The following is a 21,583-nucleotide window of genomic DNA, read 5'->3' on the forward strand; positions in this document are numbered from 1 at the left end:
TGAAAGCAGTCCAACACCAAAGACCAGCTAGCATATGATTTTATGTATAAATATATGAAATGTCCAGAACTGGCAAGCTCATTGAAACAGAAAGTAGATTAGTGGCTACCAAGGGCTGGAGGAAGGAGGATTGAGGAGTGATGCTAATGGATATACAGAGCTTCCTTTTGGACTAACAAAAATGTTCTGAAATGATATACTGGTGATGGCTGCACGATATAGTGAATATTCTAAACTCCACAGAAATGTATACATTTAAGCAGGTGTAATTTATGTACAGTTTCAAAGGCTGGCTATATATATATATATATATATATATATATATATATTTTTTTTTTTTTTTAAACAACTTCAGATTAGATCTGGAAAGTCCTTGAATACTGGACTACAGAGTCCAGGTTTTCTTTTGTACACAACAAGAAGCCATGAACATTTCTAAGGAGGTTGATGGCATAATAGGAGTTGTAGAGACACATAAGGGGCTTCCCTGGTGGCTCAGATGGCAAAGAATCCACTTGCAATGCGGGAGACCTGGGTTTGATCCCTGGGTTTGTAAGATCCCCTGAAGGAGGGCATGTATTAAGCACACATGCCTGCATGCTAAGTCACTTCAGTCAGGTATGACTCTTTGCGACCCTATGGATCCCATAGTGTGCCAGGCTCCTCTGTTCATGGAATTCTCCAGGCAAAAATACTGGAGTGGGTTGCCATTTCCTCCTCCAGGGGATCTTCCTGACCCAGGGATGGAAACTGTTTGGATCTGATAGAAAAACATCTGTCTTACCGGAAATCACTCTTCCTCTTAGCTCCCTTACTTGTCTTCATGAGGGCCCCTAGCTGGACTCAGTGTTTTAGCATTTGGAAAGCATCCTCCTCCTCTTCCTGCTCTTCCTCCTCTCCTGATCCTCTTATTTTTTTTTTAATTTGAAATAATGATTTTCTAAAATCCTTCATGGGCTTCCCAGGTGACTCAGTGGTAAAGAATCCACCTGTAAGGGCGGGAGAAGTGGGTTTGATCCCTGGGTCATGAAGATCCCCTGGAGAAGAGAATGGTAACCCACTCCAGTATTCTTGCGTGGAAAACCCCATGGACAAAGGAGCCTGGCAGGCTACAGTCCATGGGGTCACAAAGAGTCAGATATGACTTATCGATCAAACAACAATAACAACAAAAACCCTCATAGATCACAGCTTTACCCAGTGAAGTCACCGGCCACATAAATTCTGTTTCCTTTGTCTCCAGTTCCCCTCCATTTCTTTCTCCTTCTTCCATCTCACCCATGCACCAAGCACAGTCAAAAGGAGTCAAATTGTCTTCGGTTCGACTTGCTGATAATTTGGCCAGACTCATAGCTCCAACGTTCTTATTTGCATAATGCCCTCTTTCTCCTCCTCCTCATCATATCAACTCTTAGGGATCATTTGCAGCTTAGTTACTTTTCTGATGCCTGGATCATCAGCTGCAGTAAATAAATTATAGCTATAGCATCACTAGTACTATGGTGATTAACCCTGTTATTATAGGGTTAAGGGGTAGTAACTGACAGGAGTGCTGATCTTTCTTTAGAAGAGGGTTTCTTCCCTCAAATCTCAAATATGTTGGTGGTGGTTTATTTGCTAAGTCATGTCCGACTCTTACAATCCCATGGACTATAGCCAGCCAGGCTCCTCTGGCCATGGGATTCTCCAGGCAAGAATACTGGAGTGGGTTGCCATTTCCTTCTCCAGGCGATCTTCCCAAACCAGGAATCGAACCTGGGTCTCCTTCATTGGCATGTTCTTTACCAACTGAGCTATAAGAGAAGCCCGTTGAGGGCTTCAAATACATTGAGGATGCCTTAAAAGCTTTGCCATGGAGAACTACTTTTAAGTGACAAAATCCGTTTGCCAAAGTCATCTGAAACAAACAAACAAACAAAAATACCCTAGCAGTAGGGGGCTGCTTTTAGTTTGAATTGCATTATCAAGTGGGGATAGACCCTCTAAGGGACTTTAAGGTCAGCAAATACCAAGTGAGCTATCATACCTCACAGAGCTGTCTCTGGGGATTTCCCACGAGGCCCCGCCCCCGCTGAGTCACCAAGCTCCCTCTGAGAGCCTTTGACCTGCAGCTCTTCTCAGCTGCAGAATCACACTGCTCTGAAGATCAAGAAGCAAAGTTCTTCAGCAGCCCTGCAATCTCCAGGTTTGTCCATTTGGGGCAGATGGTGGGGGGAGGAGAGGAAGAATCGAGTAGGGATGAGGATGGGAGCTTTGTTCCCTTTGTACATTTCTAGACTTTCTTCCCTTCTAATTTCTAATGACTTTCACTCCACAGCCCATTAAATGAAGACCAGGAACCTGGCCTCTAGAGATTGTTGGACTGTAGTTTTATGACTTCAAATCTCAAAATGAACAAATACATAACTATTAAGAAAGTGTGATAGTGAGTTCAACAGGGTGGTCTTTCAACATTTTAGTAATTAAGTGTTGTAATTCCACATACTGTTTGGACAAAGGAGGAATTTTAATAATGAAGTGTCTTCTCATGGAGCTGAACTGTCGGATTCTCTTTTTAAGGACTGTTATTTCAGTGACAGTACGCCACTGCCATTGTTGAAAGCTAGAAGCTAATGCTGAATATCTATGAAAGTCCCCAAAAGTTCTTACTATTGTTATTTCTGCATTTTGGCAAAGCATGTTGGAAAGTGCACTCATAGACTTTGGCATATCTGCACAAAGCTGTGTGTTTAATCATGCAGGTCTTATAGAAGTTTCTATGAATTCACTGCTTTTCTGTGGTATTCCATCATTAATTGCTCTTGAAAACCCCTGAGTTGTGATCTTGTAGAAATGCACAGGTAATAAATAGGTGAACTGTTGATAATTATGAAAGGAGAAACCACCTCATCCTTGAAACTTTTTACCTTCTGCAGAGTGGATATTTGTGAGACCAGTTACTTTGATTAAAATTCTGTTGGACTCTGCTCAGCTAATAAATCTATGCAAGATTTCATCATGGGAAATGGCTATTACAACATAGTGGCTACTGTGCTATTGGTCATGAATCTTGAGAGGACACGATCATTGCAGGATTTCTGTAACTGTTCAGCAGGTAAGAACCAAATTATCACGTGTGCTTGATCTGTTGAAAACATGGTTCAGTTAGTCTGCTAGTCAGAGCTAATTAGCTCTGTTTTAATGATCCTTTTTAAAAAATTAAACTATAGTTGATTTATAATATTGCATTAGTTTCAGTGTGTTAGCTGCTCAGTCATGTCTGATTCTACCTCATAGACTGTAGTCCGCCAGGCTCCTCTGTCCATGAAATTCTCTAGGCAAGAATAAGGAGTGGGTAGCTATTCCCTTCTCCAGGGGATCTTCCATGATTCACATACAGACACATATATATGTCTGTGCTTGTGCATGCTAAGTTGCTTCAGTCGTGTCCAACTCTTTGTGACCCCATGGACTGTAGCCTGCCAGGCTCCTCTGTCCATGGGATTCTCTAGGCAAGAATATATATAGCAGTGTATCTATTAATCCCATACTCCTAATTTATCCCTCCCCTCCATGAATATCTTTTATTCATTCATTTACAAATATTTCTCGGATGCTGCATCTTAGCGGTGTGAACATAGCCTTGTCACTTAATCTCTTGTGTCTCAGCTTTGTCATGTAGGGGTGATATGAGGACCTATCATAGGATTGATTGCTGGAAGGACTGTATGATGGGCTTAGATCAGTGCACAGTACAGGAAAAGACCTCAACAAATAGCTTGGTGTATGAGGACAAGTATTCAGACCGGAGGTGCAACAAGGAATAAGCAAGTGGCTTAACAGAGTGGGAAAAGGCAGACACATTTAAATGTTAGTGTGCCAATAAAGGACATTGATCTCCTCCTTAATCCAGTCATACTGGTCTCCCAGATCAATCAAGAGAAACTCTGTTTTATTCAATAGATTTAAAAAACTATGTTTTTCTGTTGATTTGTTTGTTGCTATATCTATACTTTGCTATTTTTAATTCTATGATTACACTTAGGGCAACCTTGCAAATGGATTTTTTTTTTAGCTGTACTGTGTCTTCGTTGCTGTGTGGGCTTTTCTCTAGTTGTGACACGCAGGGTCTACTCTCTAGTTGCGGCACACAGTCTTTTTCTCATTGTGATGGCTTCTGTTTTTGCAAAGCATGAGCTCTAGGGTGCTTGGGCTTCAATAGTTGTGGCTCATGGGCTCTAGAGCACAGGCTTAGTTGCTCCCAGGCATGTGGGATCTTCCCAGATCAGGGATCATACCCATATCTCCTGCATTGGAAGGTGGATTCTTTATCACTGAGCCACCAGGGAAGCCCCAAATGGATAATTTAAAACAGTCGATCAACAAATAAAGTGTGTTGCTATGTAACCTAGAAATTGAATCTTTATTTCATATTCTGGTTTTCTTGTGAACCTCATAATACTTCAGGTGATGACTGTCCATTGAAAAACATGAACAGCCCTTATCTTCCCCTTTTAGGTACTTTCTGTGGGAAAAGCAGTCTGGAGCCTTGCATTTCTTGTCCTTTAAATAGTTTCTCCAGCACAAGCGGACAGAAGTCCTGTGACATATGCAGAAAGTGTGAAGGTATGATTTTAAAAATGTAGTCTTTATGCTGATATGTGTTGGGAAGACAAGTTTTTATTCCCTAGTGTACTGATCTTGCTTTAAAGTCTGAAGTGTCAGGTTGACTGATTCCTCTGCCAATAGGCAGGATCCAGTAAAATAATTTACTGTAAGAGCCAACACTGGTGGATTGAGCTTTTTAAATATTAGAGGGAACATTCACTGGACAAGAGAGAATTCTTTTAATAGCAGAATGTAAAATGTCTTCTTTAGTTATTTAAAAGTAAGCTTTGTACTCTGAGGTCGTTGTTTGTTCGGTCGCTAAATCGAGACCAACTCTTATATGACCCATAGACTGTAGCCCATCAGGCTCCTCTGTCCATGAGATTTCCCAGACAAGAATACTGGAGTGGGCTGCCATTTCCTTTTCCAAGGGATCTTCCCAACCCAGGGATTGAACCCAAGTCTCCTGCATTGCAGGACGATTCTTTACCGCTGAGCCACCAGGAAAGCCCCTGAGGTCATTAAGGAACGTTATAAGTAGAACGAGCATAGTTTTTATTGCAGAACATGAATTTGCTTCCTGCTTTGGGAGGTCAAGTGTCAGTGTAACCCTGATGGACTTTGTAGGTATTTTCAGGATCAAGAAGCCGTGTTCCCCCACCAGCAATGCAGAGTGTGAATGCATTTCGGGATTCCACTGCCAAGGGGCAGGATGTTCCATGTGTGCAAAGGACTGTAAACAAGGTCAAGAATTAACAAATGAGGGTAAGTTTCCTCTTGTAGGGAAAATTTGTTATCTAGACTTACATCATTCACTTAGTTCATGGTCCTTTGATTATAAAACAGATTTGTAGACCCTTTAAGTAATAAATAATGAACCATGGAGTCACATATCCGATATTTGCAAAATTACTTTTCAGTCAATGAAACTAATTTGAGATGACAAATTTTTTCATCAGAACCATGCTTTTTCATGTATATACATATAATTAGAATAAAACCTTTAGTCATATTAGGGTTTCATTTCAAGAAAAACTGTTGAACAATCTGTGTAGATTGTATTAAGCTAATAACTTTATTACAGGATTATATTTATCATATACTGTTCAAGAAGAATTGTTTATCACTAATGAAATTCAGGAAGAATTATTGGATAATCAGCACAGATCATATTAAATTAATGACTTTATTGTTATGAGATCATGTTCATCTCAGGGAAAGTTTAAAATGATAAAAATACTTCCTTTTATTATTCCTTTAATTTTTATAAAAGGTTGTAAAGACTGCTCTTTTGGGACATTTAATGATCAGGAACACGGCATCTGTCGACCTTGGACAGAGTATGTATCACTTCTTTTTGCTTAAAAGTAAAGTGTCTGGGTTAACTTTTCCAACTGATGCTTTTAAAATTTTTAGTTAATTAATTATTTTAATTGGAGGATAATTGCTTTACAACGTTGTGTTGTTTTCTGCCATGCATCAACAAGAATCAGCCATCGGTATGCATATGTTCCCTCCCTCCTGAACTTCCCTCCCACTCACTGATGCTTTTTTAAACCTGTCAAGTGTAAATATGGAGTAACTGTGCAAATAGGCAGCATGGGAATGGTATGAGGTCATTGTGACTGGTCTGCCAAAATGGGCATTTTCTCCAGGAGTAATGCCCAGAACAGCTAAGTCAGATTTGCCAGTGGAACTTAGTTACTGTCTGCCCCAAGGGTTCTTCTGTCTCCCTCCAATCTCTTTGCTGCCTCTAATCTTTCCTTATTGATCAGTCCATCTTCAAGTGCTCGTGCCAGCACTGATAATGATATAGAAGAGGGTAAAGTATGTTTCCTTTCCTCAGAACCATTAACATAGACTTGGGCAAATAAGACCATCCCAGGCAGTCAAACAGCCAACAGTGTATTTTGTATGCCTTTGTTCTTTTTGCATTTTATTTTCTTACAAGATCATTTTTATTATTATTTTACATTTACATTCTTATTGTGTTTTACAAAAGTATTGATTCATAGCACATTAGAAAGTTTTGTCTTTTGTCTTTTGACACAAATAGTTCTGAGCAGTGAAGTGAGTCTGTGTGGAAAGTGGGATTGAACTGGTTTTGGGGAATGGGTGGGTTCATGTTAGGTAAAGGACATGGGAGAGACATAGGACAATGATGATGATGTTGGTGGTGACCACAGTCATGTGCTTAGTTGCTCAGTCGTGTCCAACTGTTTGCGATCCCATAGGCTATAGCCCACCAGGCTCATCTATTCATGGGGATTCTCCAGGCAAGAATACTGGAGTGGGTTGCCATGCCTTCCTGCAGGAGATCTTCCCAACCTAGAGATCAGACCCAGGTCTCCTGCATTGCAGGCGGATTCTTTACCATCTGAGCCACCAGGGAAGACCCAACAATGATTATGGCTACAATTAATAGGGAGTGATTTACTCTTCACAACAGCCCTGGGACATGGATATCTTATTTTTCAGATGAGCTGTAGAGAAATTTCCCAACTTGCCCAAGGTCATTCTGCAAAAAGACCAACTCAGGACTCAAACTCTGATCTGTCATATGCCAACACATCATGGGGTTAGGAAATCCTAACCCTACGAAGGAGACCCAGGATTCGATCCCTAGATTGGGAAGATCCCTTCAAGAAAGGAATGGCTACCCATTCCAGTATTTTTGCCTGGGAAATCCCACGGACAGAGGAGCCTGGCTGGCTACAGTCCATGGGGTTGCAAAGAGTCGGACATGACTGAGCAACTGTCACACACTCCGCTACAACCCTAAGCTAAGTTGTCTGTCCTTTCTGTGTGCCAGAGATGCTCAAATACACTTAAGAAGGTGGAGGTGACAGACTAACCAGGCAACAGCCTGATGTAGGCTCTCATGGGCCAGGGTTCTCCAGACTGGGAAGGAAGAAGAAGCCAGTTGGGCAAGTAGAGTGAGATGGACTGTGGAGAGCTGTGAAAGCCAAGTGAACACTGGAGGAAGCCCGATGTCCAGTGAAGTTTTTCAAAATATCCTTGCTTTGTCTATAAACCCAAATCCACATACCCTTGTCACTAGAACTCCTTAATCAAGTAGAAAATGTTAGTCTTTTAAAATTAGAATGATCTGTACCTGAATTAATTATTTGAACTCTTTTCATTGAACCCTCTAAGCTGTTCTTTGAATGGAAAGGCTATCCTTGTAAACGGGACGAAGGAAAGTGACGTAGTGTGTGGACCACCGCCACCTGACTTCTCTCCAGGTGCATCCTCCACCATCGTGCCTGCCTCTGGGAGAGAGCCAGGTAGCTGGTTTGTTGCTGTTAAATAAGTGAATGTATCATGGCCATTCTGGTTGGCATCTAAATCACCCCAATGTCCTGATGTCTTGCATGTTAATCTATAGCAGGCACCTCCGACATGCCTTCTTTCTCTTACTCTGGCTTCAAGGGACCCACCTCTTTCATCAGTGTTTATTATTCAGTCTGGGTTACATATTAATGAGCAGAGCAAGACAAGATTGGATCCAAATAGACACTAACCCCTTTGATCTTGCCAAATAACAATGGTGATAGAGTCCCATGTTTCCTATATCCTAGAAGGCCAAACCACTTAATTTTGTGGGTCTCTAGGAAAATTATTGGGCTTCCCTGGTGGCTCAGTGGTAAAGAATCCACCTGCCAATTCAGGAAACGTGGGTTCAATCCCTGGGTCGGGAAGATCCCCTGGAGAAGGAAATGGCAACCCAGTCTAGGATTCTTGCCTGGAGAACTCCATGGACATTGGAGCCTGGTGGACTACAATCCATGGGGTAGAAAAAGAGTCGGATATGACTTAGTCACTAAAAATCAACAACAAAGGAACAACATTATTAAGGTTTTTTGTTTTGTTTTTTTAAGTTTTCTTAACAAGAAAGCAGGCAAATTTACTAAAAGAGCTGGTGGGAGATGCCCGAAGCACCTCTTCTCATGGTGAAGAGTTTACAAATGCAAGTTTACATCAGCATATTTGGAAAATTATATTTTTGCCTCAGTTTTCCTTTTGCTCTTTTTTGTTTTTCAAACTTTAAACTTTTTATTTTGTATTGGCTATTTTGTTAATAGCCAATTAGCAATGTTTTGGTAGTTTCAGGTGAACATCTAAGGGACTTAGCCATACATACATACATGTATCCATTCTCCTCCACACCACTCCCTCCCATCCAGGCTGCCACATAACATTGAGTAGATTTCCATGTGCTATGTAGTAGAACATATAGAAGTACATACATAACCTTCCCAGATTCCCTAACTATCCCTTCCCCCCATTCTTCTCCCAGCAACCATAAGTTCGTTATCTAAGTCTGTGAGTCTCTTTCTATTTTGCAAGTAAGTTCATTTGTATTGTCTCTTTTAGATTCCACATATGAGGGATGTCAGATGATATTTCTCCTTTTGGTCTTTTTCTACAGGTCTCACCTCCCAGATCATCATCTTCTTCCTTGCCCTGACATCAGCTGCCATGCTGTGCCTGGCATCCTTCGTGTTTCTCCGTTTCTCTGTGGTTAAACAGGGCAGAAAGAAGCTCCTGTATATATTCAAACAACGTAAGATGAATATAAAAGTGTGAGATATGAGCTTTCTGAGGCTGGACGTTTTGCAGTAGAAAGAAAAAGATTATTATTATTATTATTTTTAGTTACAGAAGTTAGGTTAGTATAGCACAGTGGTTATCAAGCGGGATAATTTGGTCCCAGGGGACACTCAGCAGTGTTGGGAGACAAGTTTGATGGTCAAAGTCTAAGAGGTGGTGGAAGGGGTGCTGTGCTCTGGTATCTAGTGAGTGGAGGTCAGCAATGCTGCTAAAATCCTATATGCACAAGACAGCCCCACAACAAAGAGTGACCCAGCCCCAAATGTCCATGGCTGAGGTGGAGAAAGCTCAGTGATGGCAGAACATAGCCCAAAGATTCTGGAAAAATTACCACTTTAAGTATGCTGCAGCCTTGGACAACTCTGGGTGTGTGTGTGTCCACTCAATTGTGAATACAGGACACTGAAAAGAGGAATCAAAAATAACATTGCCCCATCTAGCATGACTTCTCTGGCTGATAAATGACCTTGACCTAAGCTAGACCCACAGCTAGAAGAAGGCCTGCTGCTGCTGCTGCTGCTAAGTCGCGTCAGTCGTGTCCGACTCTGTGCGACCCCATAGACGGCAGCCCTAAAAGGGAGTTTGAAGTGGTTTTAATGGGATGAGGCATTAGGACACTGATCTGGATTAAATGAGAAATTTCAATGATGGATTTCACTCACTACACAAGATACCATTTCTATAAGGAACTCAGCAAGTGTGTAGCACAGAGTCAATATTCACTAAATGAAAGCTATTAATATTTACTCCAAAAGGCATGTAGATGGAGGCAATCTGCATTTTTGACTTTGTGGAGGACAGAACCTTAGATAACAGGAAAGACTTACTAAGAGGAATTCATATACAAGAGGGTCGCTCCGAGAGCTCTGTAATGTAGCCCAGGCCATCATAATATGATTACAGAGTGTCTCCTTGTAAGTTGCTAAAAATATAGGATAATTGCTTTATACTCTTGTGTCAGTTTCTGCTATACAAAAACATGAATCAGCCATAGGTATAACATGTCTCCTCCCTCTTGAACGTCCCTCCCACTCCCCACTCCCTCCTTCCTCTCTCAGGTTCCTTGTGTTACAAGCAACTTTCCACTAGCTATCTGTTTTACATAGGATAATGTATATGTTTGGAGTAGGAAATGACAACTCACTTCAGTATTCTTGCCTGGAAAATTGCATGGACAGAGGAGTCTGGCGGGTACAGTCCAGGGTTGCAAAGAGTTGGACAGACTGAGCAGCTAAGCACTCACATATGCAATGTATATGTGTTAGTATATAGTATTTGTTTTTCTCTTTCTGACTTACTTCACTCTCTATAACAGGCTCTAGGTTCATCCACGTAACTAGAACAAACTCAAATAAAACAATTATCCTCCAATTAAGAATAAATTTTTTTCTTAAAAAAGGCAAAGACCCTGGAGATAAAATATCAGTAATAATGACATAAAGTCCTGCATTGTTTCAAGAAAATGTCAAAAATATGTATAGAAGTTTTTTTTTTTAATATAGGAGGGAAAGTTCTAGTAAAGTCTTATCTAAAGATGCAATACACTAATTGGTATAAAGGTTCTTTTTTGGAAACAATATAAAATATTTTCAACGTTTTGAAATACACAGAAAAAAATGCATGCATGTAAAGTTTGCACGTATTCGAGCTAAGTTGCTTCAGCTGTGTCAGACTTTGTGCAATCCTATGGACTGCAACCTGCCATGCTCCTCTGTTTAACAAACTAAAATGAACACCTGTGTAACCCTACCCAAGTCAAGAAATAGAACACACTCTGCTCCCCGGAAGCCCTTCTTGTGTTGCTTCCAGACTAAAACCCCTCCCTCTGCTAGTGCTAACCACATCTAGATTCTTACGGTGTTCACTTCCTTGCTCTTACTTACAGTTTTGCTACCCAAGAACATGGTTTAATCTGGCTGCTTGTGAACTTCAGACCAGTGGAATCACACTATATCTGTTCTATATTTTCCTTTCCCCTTTCACTCAGCAATGTATCTTTATGATTCATCCATGTGTGGCATTTATCTTGAGTCGATTTCCATTGTTACATGTTCTTCTATTGAAGGACTGTATCACAGTTTGTTTATCCATTCTAATATTCCTGGACAGTTGGGCTGTTTCCAATTTGGGGCTCTTACAGAGAATAATATTTGGATATTTCTGTCTATGTATCTCAGTGTACCTAAGCACGTTTCTTTCCTTCCTTTTTTTAAACCTAGGAATAAAGGTGCTGGAATATGTATCTTGGTCCTTCAGTTCAGTCGCTCAGTCATGTCCAACTCTTTGCAACCCCATGGACTGCAACACACCAAGCTTCCCTGTCTATCACTAACTTGTTCAAACTCATATCCATTTGGTCCATAGTACTAGATTTATAAAACTTTTTGAGAGTGATAGGAGTCCAATTAGCAGCGAATGAGAATTCTGTTTGTGTCAGTCCCTGCTAACACTTAGCATTATCAGACTTCTTAATTTTTATCTGTCTGGTGGGTGTGTAGTAGTATCTCATGGTTTTAATTTGCATTTCCCTGATTACTGGTGAGACTGAACATCTTTTCACATTATGTTTGGCCACTAGGATTTCCTCTCCTGCAAATCACCTGATCTTTTGAGCCTTTTCCCATTGGATTGTTTGTCCTTTTCTTACTAATCTATAGGAATTTTTTAGTCTACTGTTCATGGGCTGCAGATATATTTTCCGACCCTGTGGTTTGTTCTTTGATTCTCTTTTTGAGGTCTTAACCTCTGATTTAAACCTCTAAATTCTCACCGAAACTTCTGATTTAAACAACTATCCATCCCAGCTTTACCCCAAACTGCAATAAAGGTCTTTATAAAATGGTTTTCAAAAGTATTTATGAGTAATTAGGGAGTTTCAATGGAACTGTCATCTATTTTAAAAAATTTTAGGTTATTTTTTAAAACTTTCTATTTTGAAATAGAGATTCACAGGAAGTTGTAAAGACAGTACAGAAAAGTCATATGTGCCATTCATGGGGTTACATCATATTTAACTATCTGGTAGCTCAGCTGGTAAAGAATCCTCCTGCAATGCAGGAGACCCTAGAGATCCCCTGGAGAAGGGATAGGATACCCACTCCAGTATTCTTGGGCTTCCCTGCAGGCTCAGATGGTAAAGAATCCGCCTGCAATGTGGGAGACCTGAGTTCAATCCCTTGGTTGGGAAGATCCCCTGAAAGAGGACTTGGCAACCAACTCCAGTATTCTTGCCTGGAGAATCCCCTTGGACAGAGGAGCCTGGCAGGTTAGAGTCCATAGTGTCAGAGAGTCGGACATGACTGAGTGACTAAGCACAGCACAGCACACAGCACATAATACCAAAACCAGGCAGTTGACATTGGCACACTGTGTGGGTTTAATTTGCGTGCGTGTATATGGTCAGTTGCTCGGCTGTGTCTCTTTGTGACCCCCAGGGACTGTAGCCCACCGGGCTCCTCTGTCCATGGGATTCTCTCAGTAAGAATACTGGAGTGAGTTGCCATTTATTCCTCCAGGGGATCTTCCTGACCCAGGGATCGAACCCACATCTCCTGCATCTCCTGCACTGGCAGGTGAATTCTTTACCATGGGCCACCTGTGTTTAGTGTATGTCATTTTATCACACGTGTAGATTGGTGAAACCAGCAGCACAATCAAAATGCAGAACTATTCCATGACTGTTACATTAGCGCTGTTATGAGGAATCATGTACAGGACGTGTGTGGACATAAGCTTACATATCTTGAGGATAAATGCCCAAGAGTGCAATTACTGGGTCATATGATAAGTGTGTGTTCATTTTTTAAAGAAACTGCTAAACACTTTTCCACAGGAGTTGTACCATTTAACCTTCCACCAGCAAGGTGTGAGAGATCCAGTTTTTCCTCATCTTTGTCAGCATTTTGTATTGTTGCAATTTTTAATTTCAGTTGTTTGAATAGATATGCACTAATATCTTAATGTGGGCTTAATTTGCCTTTCCCTAAAGGCTGAACATTTTTCATGTACTTATTTTCCACCTGTCAATCTTCTTCAGTGACATGTTCCTTCATGTCTTTTACCCATTTTCTAATTAGATTGCTTATCTTAACTTTTGACATTTGAGTTATTTTTTAAAGTTCCAAAATATGAGTCTTTTATCAGATATGAGGTTTGTAAATATTTTCTCCAGTCTGTCACTTGCCTTTTCATCCTCTTCACATGATCTTCTGCAGAGAAAAAGTTTTTAATTTTGATGAAGTCCAAATGGCCAATTTTTTAAATTTATGGGATTACATCTAAGAACTCTTTATTAAGTCCTAGATCTCAAAGATTTAGACTTTCTCCTGTGTCATATGCTAAATGTTTTGCATTTAAATATACGTTTCATTTTTAGCTAAGTTCTATATAAGGTGTGAGAGTTTCAGGTCAATATTTTAAAATTATTATTATTTTTGCCTATGGGTAGCCAATGGCATCAGCATCATTTATTGGAAAGATTATTTTGCTTCCATTGAATTAATATTGCATTTTTGTAAAAATTCAGTTGGCTGTACTTGTGTGAGGACTATTTCTGGTTTCTCTCTTCTCTTCCATTGATCTGTGTCTTTTTCCTTCTGCCAATACCACACAGTCTTGGTTACTGTAGCTGTAAAAAAGTCTTGAAATTAGGTATAGGGTAGAATGAGTCCTCCCACATTATTCTTCTCTTTCAAGATTGTTTTGACTATTCTAGTTCATGAAGATAATTTTAGGATAATCTTATCTCTATCTACAAAACGTCAGCGGGGATTCTGATAGCAATTGTGTTAAATCTGTACATTAGTTCAGGAAGAATTGAGATCTTTCCTATGTTAACTTCCCTGGTGGCTCAGACGGTAAAGCGTCTGTCTACAATGCTGGAGACCTGGGTTCGATCCCTGGGTTGGGAAGATCCCCTGGAGAAGGAAATGGCAATCCACTCTAGTACTATTGTCTGGAAAACCTCATGGACAGAGGAGCTTGGTAGGCTACAGTCCATGGGGTCACAAAGAGTTGGACACGACTGAGTGACTTCACTCACTCACTCACTATGTTAACTATTCCAATCCATGAACACAGTGTGGCTCTCCATTTATGTATATTTTCTTCGATTACTTTCATCAGTGCTTTGTAGTTTTCAGCATACAAGTCCTGCACATGTTTTTTAAATTTAGGCCTTAATATTTAAATTTTAGAATTGCAAATGATATTGTATCTTCAGTTCAGTTCAGTTCAGTTGCTCAGTCATGTCCGACTCTTTGTGACCCCATGAATTGCAGTACGCCAAGCCTCCCTGTCCATCAACTCCCGGAGTTCAGTCAAACTCATGTCCATCGAGTTGGTGATACCATCCAGCCATCTCATTCTCTGTTGTCCCCTTCTCCTCCTGCCCCCAATCCCTTCCAGCATCAGAGTCTTTTCCAATGAGTCAACTCTTCGCATGAGGTGGCCAAAGTACTGGAGTTTCAGCTTTAACATCATTCCTTCCAAAGAAATCCAAAGGCTGATCTTCTTTAGAATGGACTGGTTGCATCTCCTTGCAGTCCAACGGACTCTCAAGAGTCTTCTCCAACACCACAGTTCAAAAGCATCAATTCCTCCACGCTCAGCTTTCTTCACAGTCCAACTCTCACATCCATACATGACCACTGGAAAAACCATAGCCTTGACTAGATGGACCTTTGTTGGCAAAGTAATCTCTCTGCTTTTGAATATGCAGTCTAGGTTGGTCATAACTTTCCTTCCAAGGAGTAAGCGTCTTTTAATTTCATGGCTGCAATCATCAGTGGTTTTGGAGCCCCCCAAAATAGTCTGACACTGTTTCCACTGTTTCCCCATCTATTTCCCATGAAGTGATGGGGCCAGATGCCATGATCTTCATTTTCTGAATGTTGAGCTTGAAGCCAACTTGTTCACTCTCTTCTTTCACTTTCATCAAGAGGCTTTTTAGTTCCTCTTCACTTTCTGCCATAAGGGTGGTATCATCTGCATATCTGAGGTTATTGATATTTCTCCCGGCAATCTTGATTCCAGCTTGTGCTTCCTCCAGCCCAGCGTTTCTCATGATGTACTCTGCATATAAGTTAAATAAGCAGAGTGACAATATACAGCCTTGACGTACTCCTTTTCCTATTTGGAACCAGTCTGTTGTTCCATGTCCACTTCTAACTGTTGCTTCCTGACCTGCATATAGGTTTCTATTTTGGTTTTTGACATGTTCATTGCTAGTATATAGAAATACAGGGGGTTTTTTTTGTACTTTGAGTTTTGTCCCGTGATTTTGCTGAACTTGCTTACTAGTTGTAGGGTATTTTGTAGATTTCTTGGGATTTTTTATGTAGATCATACTGTCATCTGCAAAAAAAAAAGTTTGTGTTTTTTCATTTCCAATTTATATGCCTTTTATTTCTTTTCTTGCCTTATTGTGCTAATTAGAATGTCCAGGACTATGTTGAGTCAAAGTGGTGAAAGTGGATATCTTTGCCTGCCAAAAAAAACCTCAGGGCAGGAGTATTTAGTCTTTCATAAAGTATGATATGAGTTACAGATTTTAGTAGATATTCTTTATTAAGTTGAGAAAGTGCTCTGAAGATTTTTTTTTTAATCATGTATTAGTGCTAAATTTTGTCAGGTGCTTTTTTTGTATCAGTTGATTTGATTATGTGATTTTTCTTCTTTAGCCTGTTGAGATGGTGAATTCTGTAGATTGATTTTTGAATTTCAAACTAACCTTACATCCCTGGATTGAAGTCCTACATAATTATTTTTGTATATGTCTGAATTCTCTTCATGAATATTTTAAGAATTTTTGCAGCTATATTCATGAAGAATATTGACCTGTGGTTTCCTTTTTTTGTACTGTCTTTGTCTGGTTTTGGTATCAAGGTAATATTGACTTCCTCAACTTATTCTGTTTTCTTGAAGAGGTTATATAGAACTGGTGTTAGTTCTTTAAATAGCTTTGTCTAGTGAAGCTATCTGAACATGGAACTTTCTTTTTGAGGTTTCTTAATTACAAATTCAGTTTCCTTAATAGGCCTTAATTCATATTGAGTGAATTATGATACTTTATGTTTTTTGAGGACTTGGTCCATTTCATCAAAGTTGTCAAATTTATGTGCTTAAGTTACTTATGGTACTCCCATACTATCCTTTTGTTATATACAGGTCGGTAGTGAAGTCACCTACTGATACTGGTAATGGGTGCCACTCTCCTTTTTTCTGAATAAGTTTTGGTAGAGATTTGACAATTTTATTGATCTTTTCAAAGAACCATCTCTTTGTTTCATTGATTTCTTTGTCGTTCTATTTTCAATTTCACCAATTTCTGCTTTTACATTTATTATCTCCTTTCTGCTGCTTGCCTTGAATTTATTTTGTTCTTTTTTCTATTTAGGTGGAAGTTATGTTATTGGTTTGAGAGTTTTCCTCTTTCTAATATAAGAACTTCATATTATAAGTATCCTCAGTACTAACTTAGCTGTGTACACACATTTTGATATGTTGTTTTCCATTTTCTTTCAGTTCAATGTATTTTTTGTGTTTCTCTTGATTATTTAATAGTGCGGTTTTTAATTTCCTGGTATTTGGTGATTTTTTGGTTTTCTTTCCGGTGTTGATGTCTATTTTGATTCCATTATAGTAAGAGGACACCCTCTGTGTGCTTTCTTTTAAATTTGCTGAAGTTTGATTCATGTTCCAGGTCATGCTTTGTCTTGGTCTTTGTTCTGTTGTTGTTGTTCACTCAGTCATGTCCAACTCTTTGTGACCTCATGGACTGCAGCACTCCAAGTTCCACATTCTTCACCATCTCCTGGAGCTTGCCCAAACTCATGTCCATTGACTTGGTGATGCCATCCAGCCATCTCGTCCTCTGTTGTCCCCTTCTCCTCCTGCCTTCGATATTTCCCAGCATCAGGGTCTTTTCTAATGAGTCTGCTTTTGGCATCAGGTGGCCAAAGTATTGGAGTTTCAGCTTCAGCATCAGTCCTTCCAATGAACATTCAGGATTGATATCCTTTAGGATTGACTGGTTTGATCTTCTTGCAGTCCAAGGGACTCTCAAGAGTCTTCTCCAACATCACAGTTGAAAAGCATCAATTCTTTGGTGCTCAGCCCTCTTTATAGTTCAACTCTCACATCCATAATGACTACTGGAAAAACCATAGCTTTGACTATACAGACTTTTATCAGCAAAGTAATATCTCTGGTTTTTAATGTGTCATCAGATTTGTCAGCTTTTCTCCCAGGGAGCAAGTATTCTTTAATTTCATGGCGGCAGTCACTCCACAGTGATTTTGGAGCCCAAGAAAATAAAATCTGTCACTGTTTCCATTGTTTCCCCATCTATTTGCCATGAAGTGGTGGGACCAGATGCCATAATCTTTGTTTTTTAAATGTTGAGTTTTGAGCCAGCTTTTCCACTCTCCTCTTTCACCTTCTTCAAGAGGCTCTTTAGTTCTGTTTTGCTTTCTGCCTTAAGGGTGGTGTCATCTGCATATCTGAGGATATTGGTATTTCTCCTGGCAATCTTGATTCTGGCTTGTGTTTCATCAAGCCTGGCATTTCTCGTGATGTACTCTGCATAAAAGTTAAATAAGCAGAGTGACAATATACAGTCTTGATGTCCTCCTTTAGATACTTGAAAAGGTGGATAGACTGTCCTATAAATATCAATTTAATCCTGTTGATTGATGATGTTGCTGAATTCTTCTATATCATTTCTGATTTCCTGTCATGTTGTTCTATCAACTCTTGGAAGAGGGCCATTTAATTCTTCAAATATAATTGTGAATTTGCGTATTTCTCTTTTCACTTTTATCAGTTTTGCTTCACCTATTTTGTAGCTCTGTTTCTTGTTGTATTCATATTTAGTACTACCATGCTTTCTTGGTGAATTGACTCTTAATAATGTAAGATCCCTCTCTGTGTCTGGTAGTTTTCTTTGTTCTGAAGTCTACTTTATCTGATAGTAATATAGCCACTCTTGCTTTTTAAAAATTTATAATATACATGGTATATCTTTTTGCATCCTTTAACTTTCAACCTTCCTACATTTTTATATCTGAAATAAATTTCTTATAGATAACGTATAATGGTCACAGTACTAATGTCTGTCTTTTGATTGGTATATTTTAAAAATGTACATTTAATATAATTACTTACATGTTAGGACTTAAGATGTTATTTTATGTTTGTTTTCTCTTTTCTTTCTCTGGCTTTCATTAGAAATTCACTGTCATTTAATTTGCTCTTCCCCTCTAAGTGATGTGTTACTTCTCTCTGGCTGCTTTCAAGATTTCTTTTTGTTTTTAGAACTTAAACTGAAATGTGTCTTGGTGTGGATTTCATTGGATAGTCCTGTTCAGGATTCACTTAGCTTCCTGAATCTGTAGATTTAAGCCTTTTTCTAGATTTGGCAAATTTTCAGCCATTATTTCTTCAAATGCTTTTTCAGTCCTACTCCCTTTCTCTTCTTCTTCAAGGACTCCAATGACATCTATATTGGTCTTTTTTTTTTTTCTATAGTCCCACATGTCCTTGAAGCTCTGTTCACTTTTTCCCCAGTCTTTTCTCTCTGTTCAGATGGGATAATGATTCTTTCCTTTCCTTCTCCATTCTTGTGCTGAGCCCATTCACTGATATTTTAAATTTTGGTTATTGTAAATTTTCAGTTCTCAAATTGCTACCTGATTCTTTTCTAAGATCTTGTATTTATTTTTCATTTGTTTCCAGTGTGTTCCTAATTGCTTGTTGAAGCATCCATCTTTTTGATAGCTACTTTAATGTCCTTGCCAGATAGCTCTAATATCTACATCACCTAGACCTCCTCAGGATGGGATCCTTGTTATTGCTAGACATGTGTGGGGGTTCAGGCTACCCATTAAGCCTCCACTGATAAGACTCTGGCTAGGTTAAGGCACTTTGTTCCCGCTCCCCACATGGCTTCCACTGATAATAAAAGGATGGGATTGGGGGTGGCCTTGATGCTGTGAGTGGCGATGAAGTCCTAACTCTCCACTAGGACTCTGATGCCACCCTAATGAGTATGGGCCAGTGAGCCTTGATAGCACTTGGCAAGAGTGTAAGTCTAAGTGCTCTACTGGGTCTTAGTGGTGGGCTTGAGTGTGGGACCACTTTCATTAGTCCACTTTTACAGTTCCCAGTCCAGGGCATATGAAGCAGAAAGAACACTCAGGGAACTCAAAGCCATAGTTCCTTGGGTTCCAAGATCCTTAGCTGGTCTACTTTCATGCCACCTTTCAGGTTCTTCTTGTGTTTGTTATATAAAAGGTCCAGCATTTTCAGCAATACTTAGCAGGAAGAACAGAAGAAAGTGTGATTACTCTGTCTTTCCAGAATCAAATTTTCATTTAAAAATTAATCTTTGATGCTATTTCAAAAGGAAAAGGACATTTCATTGGGAATCCCGGGTATCTTGCCAATTTTTTAAAGATCTTGGAGATGGTGTGCTTGTTGAGCTTTGGTTATTTTTTTACAGTTAAGAAGCATATAAAGTTGGGGTAGGGCCTTTTGCTTTGTTAGGGTATAAAAATATACATATATATTAACTGATATTATATTGTATATGGTATTTATATATATATTTAACTGATAGACCTGTATATATGGGCTTCCCCTGTGGCTCAGTGGTAAAGCATCTGCCTGCCAATTCAGGAGATACAGGTTCAATCCTTGAGTTGGGAAGTTCTCCTTGAGAAGGAAATGACAATCCACTCCAGTATTCTTACCAGGGAAATCTCATGGACAGAGGAGCCTGGCAGGCTATAATCCATGGTGTTGCAAAGAGTCGGACATGACATATATATATATTTTTTATATGTGTATATATATATTTAATTAAAGGACTTGGGTGTGAGACCACAGTCATATATGTGTGTGTGTGTGTGTTAGCTATATATAAATTTTAGTATTATTTTAGAATTGCAAGTTACTCAGCAATTGCACAAATACTTTACACTAACATGTAAATGAAAATCTGGAAGCTAGTGCATAAATCAGTTCTTTACTTATTAATGGATGGAAGCAGTAGGAGTATATTTAACATCTCAGAGCCATAAGCATTTCATTCAAAAGAAACCATCTATTGTGTAATCTAAGTAACCCTCAAGACTGAAACATGTGTTGCTGAATCGAAACTGCAATCATGTTTGGCATATGACTAATTTTATGCTATAATGACTCATGCTTAAGACTGTTTTTAGCTTTTGTGGACACTAAATAAACTAGTTTGTTCAGGACCAATAAAACAGTATTAGGTAAAAAGAAAAAAATCTTAAATAATCCTGAAAAAAGTTTATATTTGCTATTACCTCTCTTGCTGATGAGTTTGTTCAAACTAAAGCTGAGAATGTTTGCTGTTTAGAGATGTTCTGCAAATGGGATTTATGGAAAATGGATGTTAAATGATTAAAACAGACAATGAAAGATAACTCTTTTAAATTACTTTTTAGCATTTATGAGACCAGTACAAACAGCCCAAGAGGAAGATGCCTGCAGCTGCCGATTTCCAGAAGAAGAGGAAGGAGAATGTGAACTGTGAAGATGTGTTGGGACTCTCTTGAGAAGAATCACAGGAGAAATATGAAGAATCCCACTATTGTACTTTCTAAAACATCATTCCAGATCACATCCAGGATTACCCCAACAAAATTTTCCTAAATGCTAATGAATTGGCCTTTGAAGATGTACCACTTTTAACAGAACAGAAAAATGGGACAGAACTGGTGGTGAAGGGGGCGTTTCGTAGATACTGCTTAAGAGGTTCAGGCTAGTTTTCTTGAAACCCAGAGAAGTATATTTTAAATTTAATCATGGAATCCAATGGTGCAGCTAAAATGATAATCAAAATCAGTTCTATTTGTTTTTCTGGTGCTCATATGACATGTGTCAGTAAGCCATAAGATGCGGACAATATCCCCGACCAGATTTTCCACCGGTCAAGCATCCTCAACAAGGGCCTCCTCCACTGTCGGGGGAGAGAATGATGACAATCATCAGCATGGCCCAAGTTTGGGGTCAAGAGCAAAAAATTGAAAAAAAAAAAAAAAAAAGGCAGACCTTGGGACTTCCCTGGTGGTGTAGCAGTCAAGACTCCATACTCCCAATGCAGAGGGCATGGGTTTGATCACTGGTTGAGGAGCTGAGATTCCCTCATGCTGTGTGATGCAGTCAAAAACAAAAAGGGAAAAAAAGAAAAAAAAAGCAGACCTTGATTGAAGAGTTCTGAAAAGAGTCTATGGGTATCTTGTGGTCCTCTCCATCTTCACATCTTCTACCTTTGTCCTACTCCCCTGAGTCACAACTTACTTTTTTATATTCTTAAAAAACTTTAACCATAATATTTGATACACATAAACTA

The 21,583-nt window shown here is 39.3% G+C and overlaps 1 protein-coding gene across 1 annotated transcript; it reads left to right on the forward strand.

Annotated features, from left to right (window-relative positions):
* Positions 1-2,982: 2,982 nt before the first annotated feature.
* Positions 2,983-20,764, forward strand: TNFRSF9 (TNF receptor superfamily member 9). The gene is made up of 7 exons (XM_052654211.1): positions 2,983-3,094; positions 4,498-4,605; positions 5,215-5,352; positions 5,861-5,927; positions 7,744-7,874; positions 9,020-9,154; positions 20,676-20,764. The coding sequence occupies exons 1-7, from the start codon at positions 2,983-2,985 to the stop codon at positions 20,762-20,764; spliced, it is 780 nt and encodes a 259-aa protein (XP_052510171.1).
* The last annotated feature ends 819 nt before the right edge of the window (positions 20,765-21,583 follow it).

Source organism: Budorcas taxicolor, chromosome 16, assembly GCF_023091745.1.
Source record: "Budorcas taxicolor isolate Tak-1 chromosome 16, Takin1.1, whole genome shotgun sequence".
Taxonomy (NCBI): Eukaryota; Metazoa; Chordata; class Mammalia; order Artiodactyla; family Bovidae; genus Budorcas; species Budorcas taxicolor.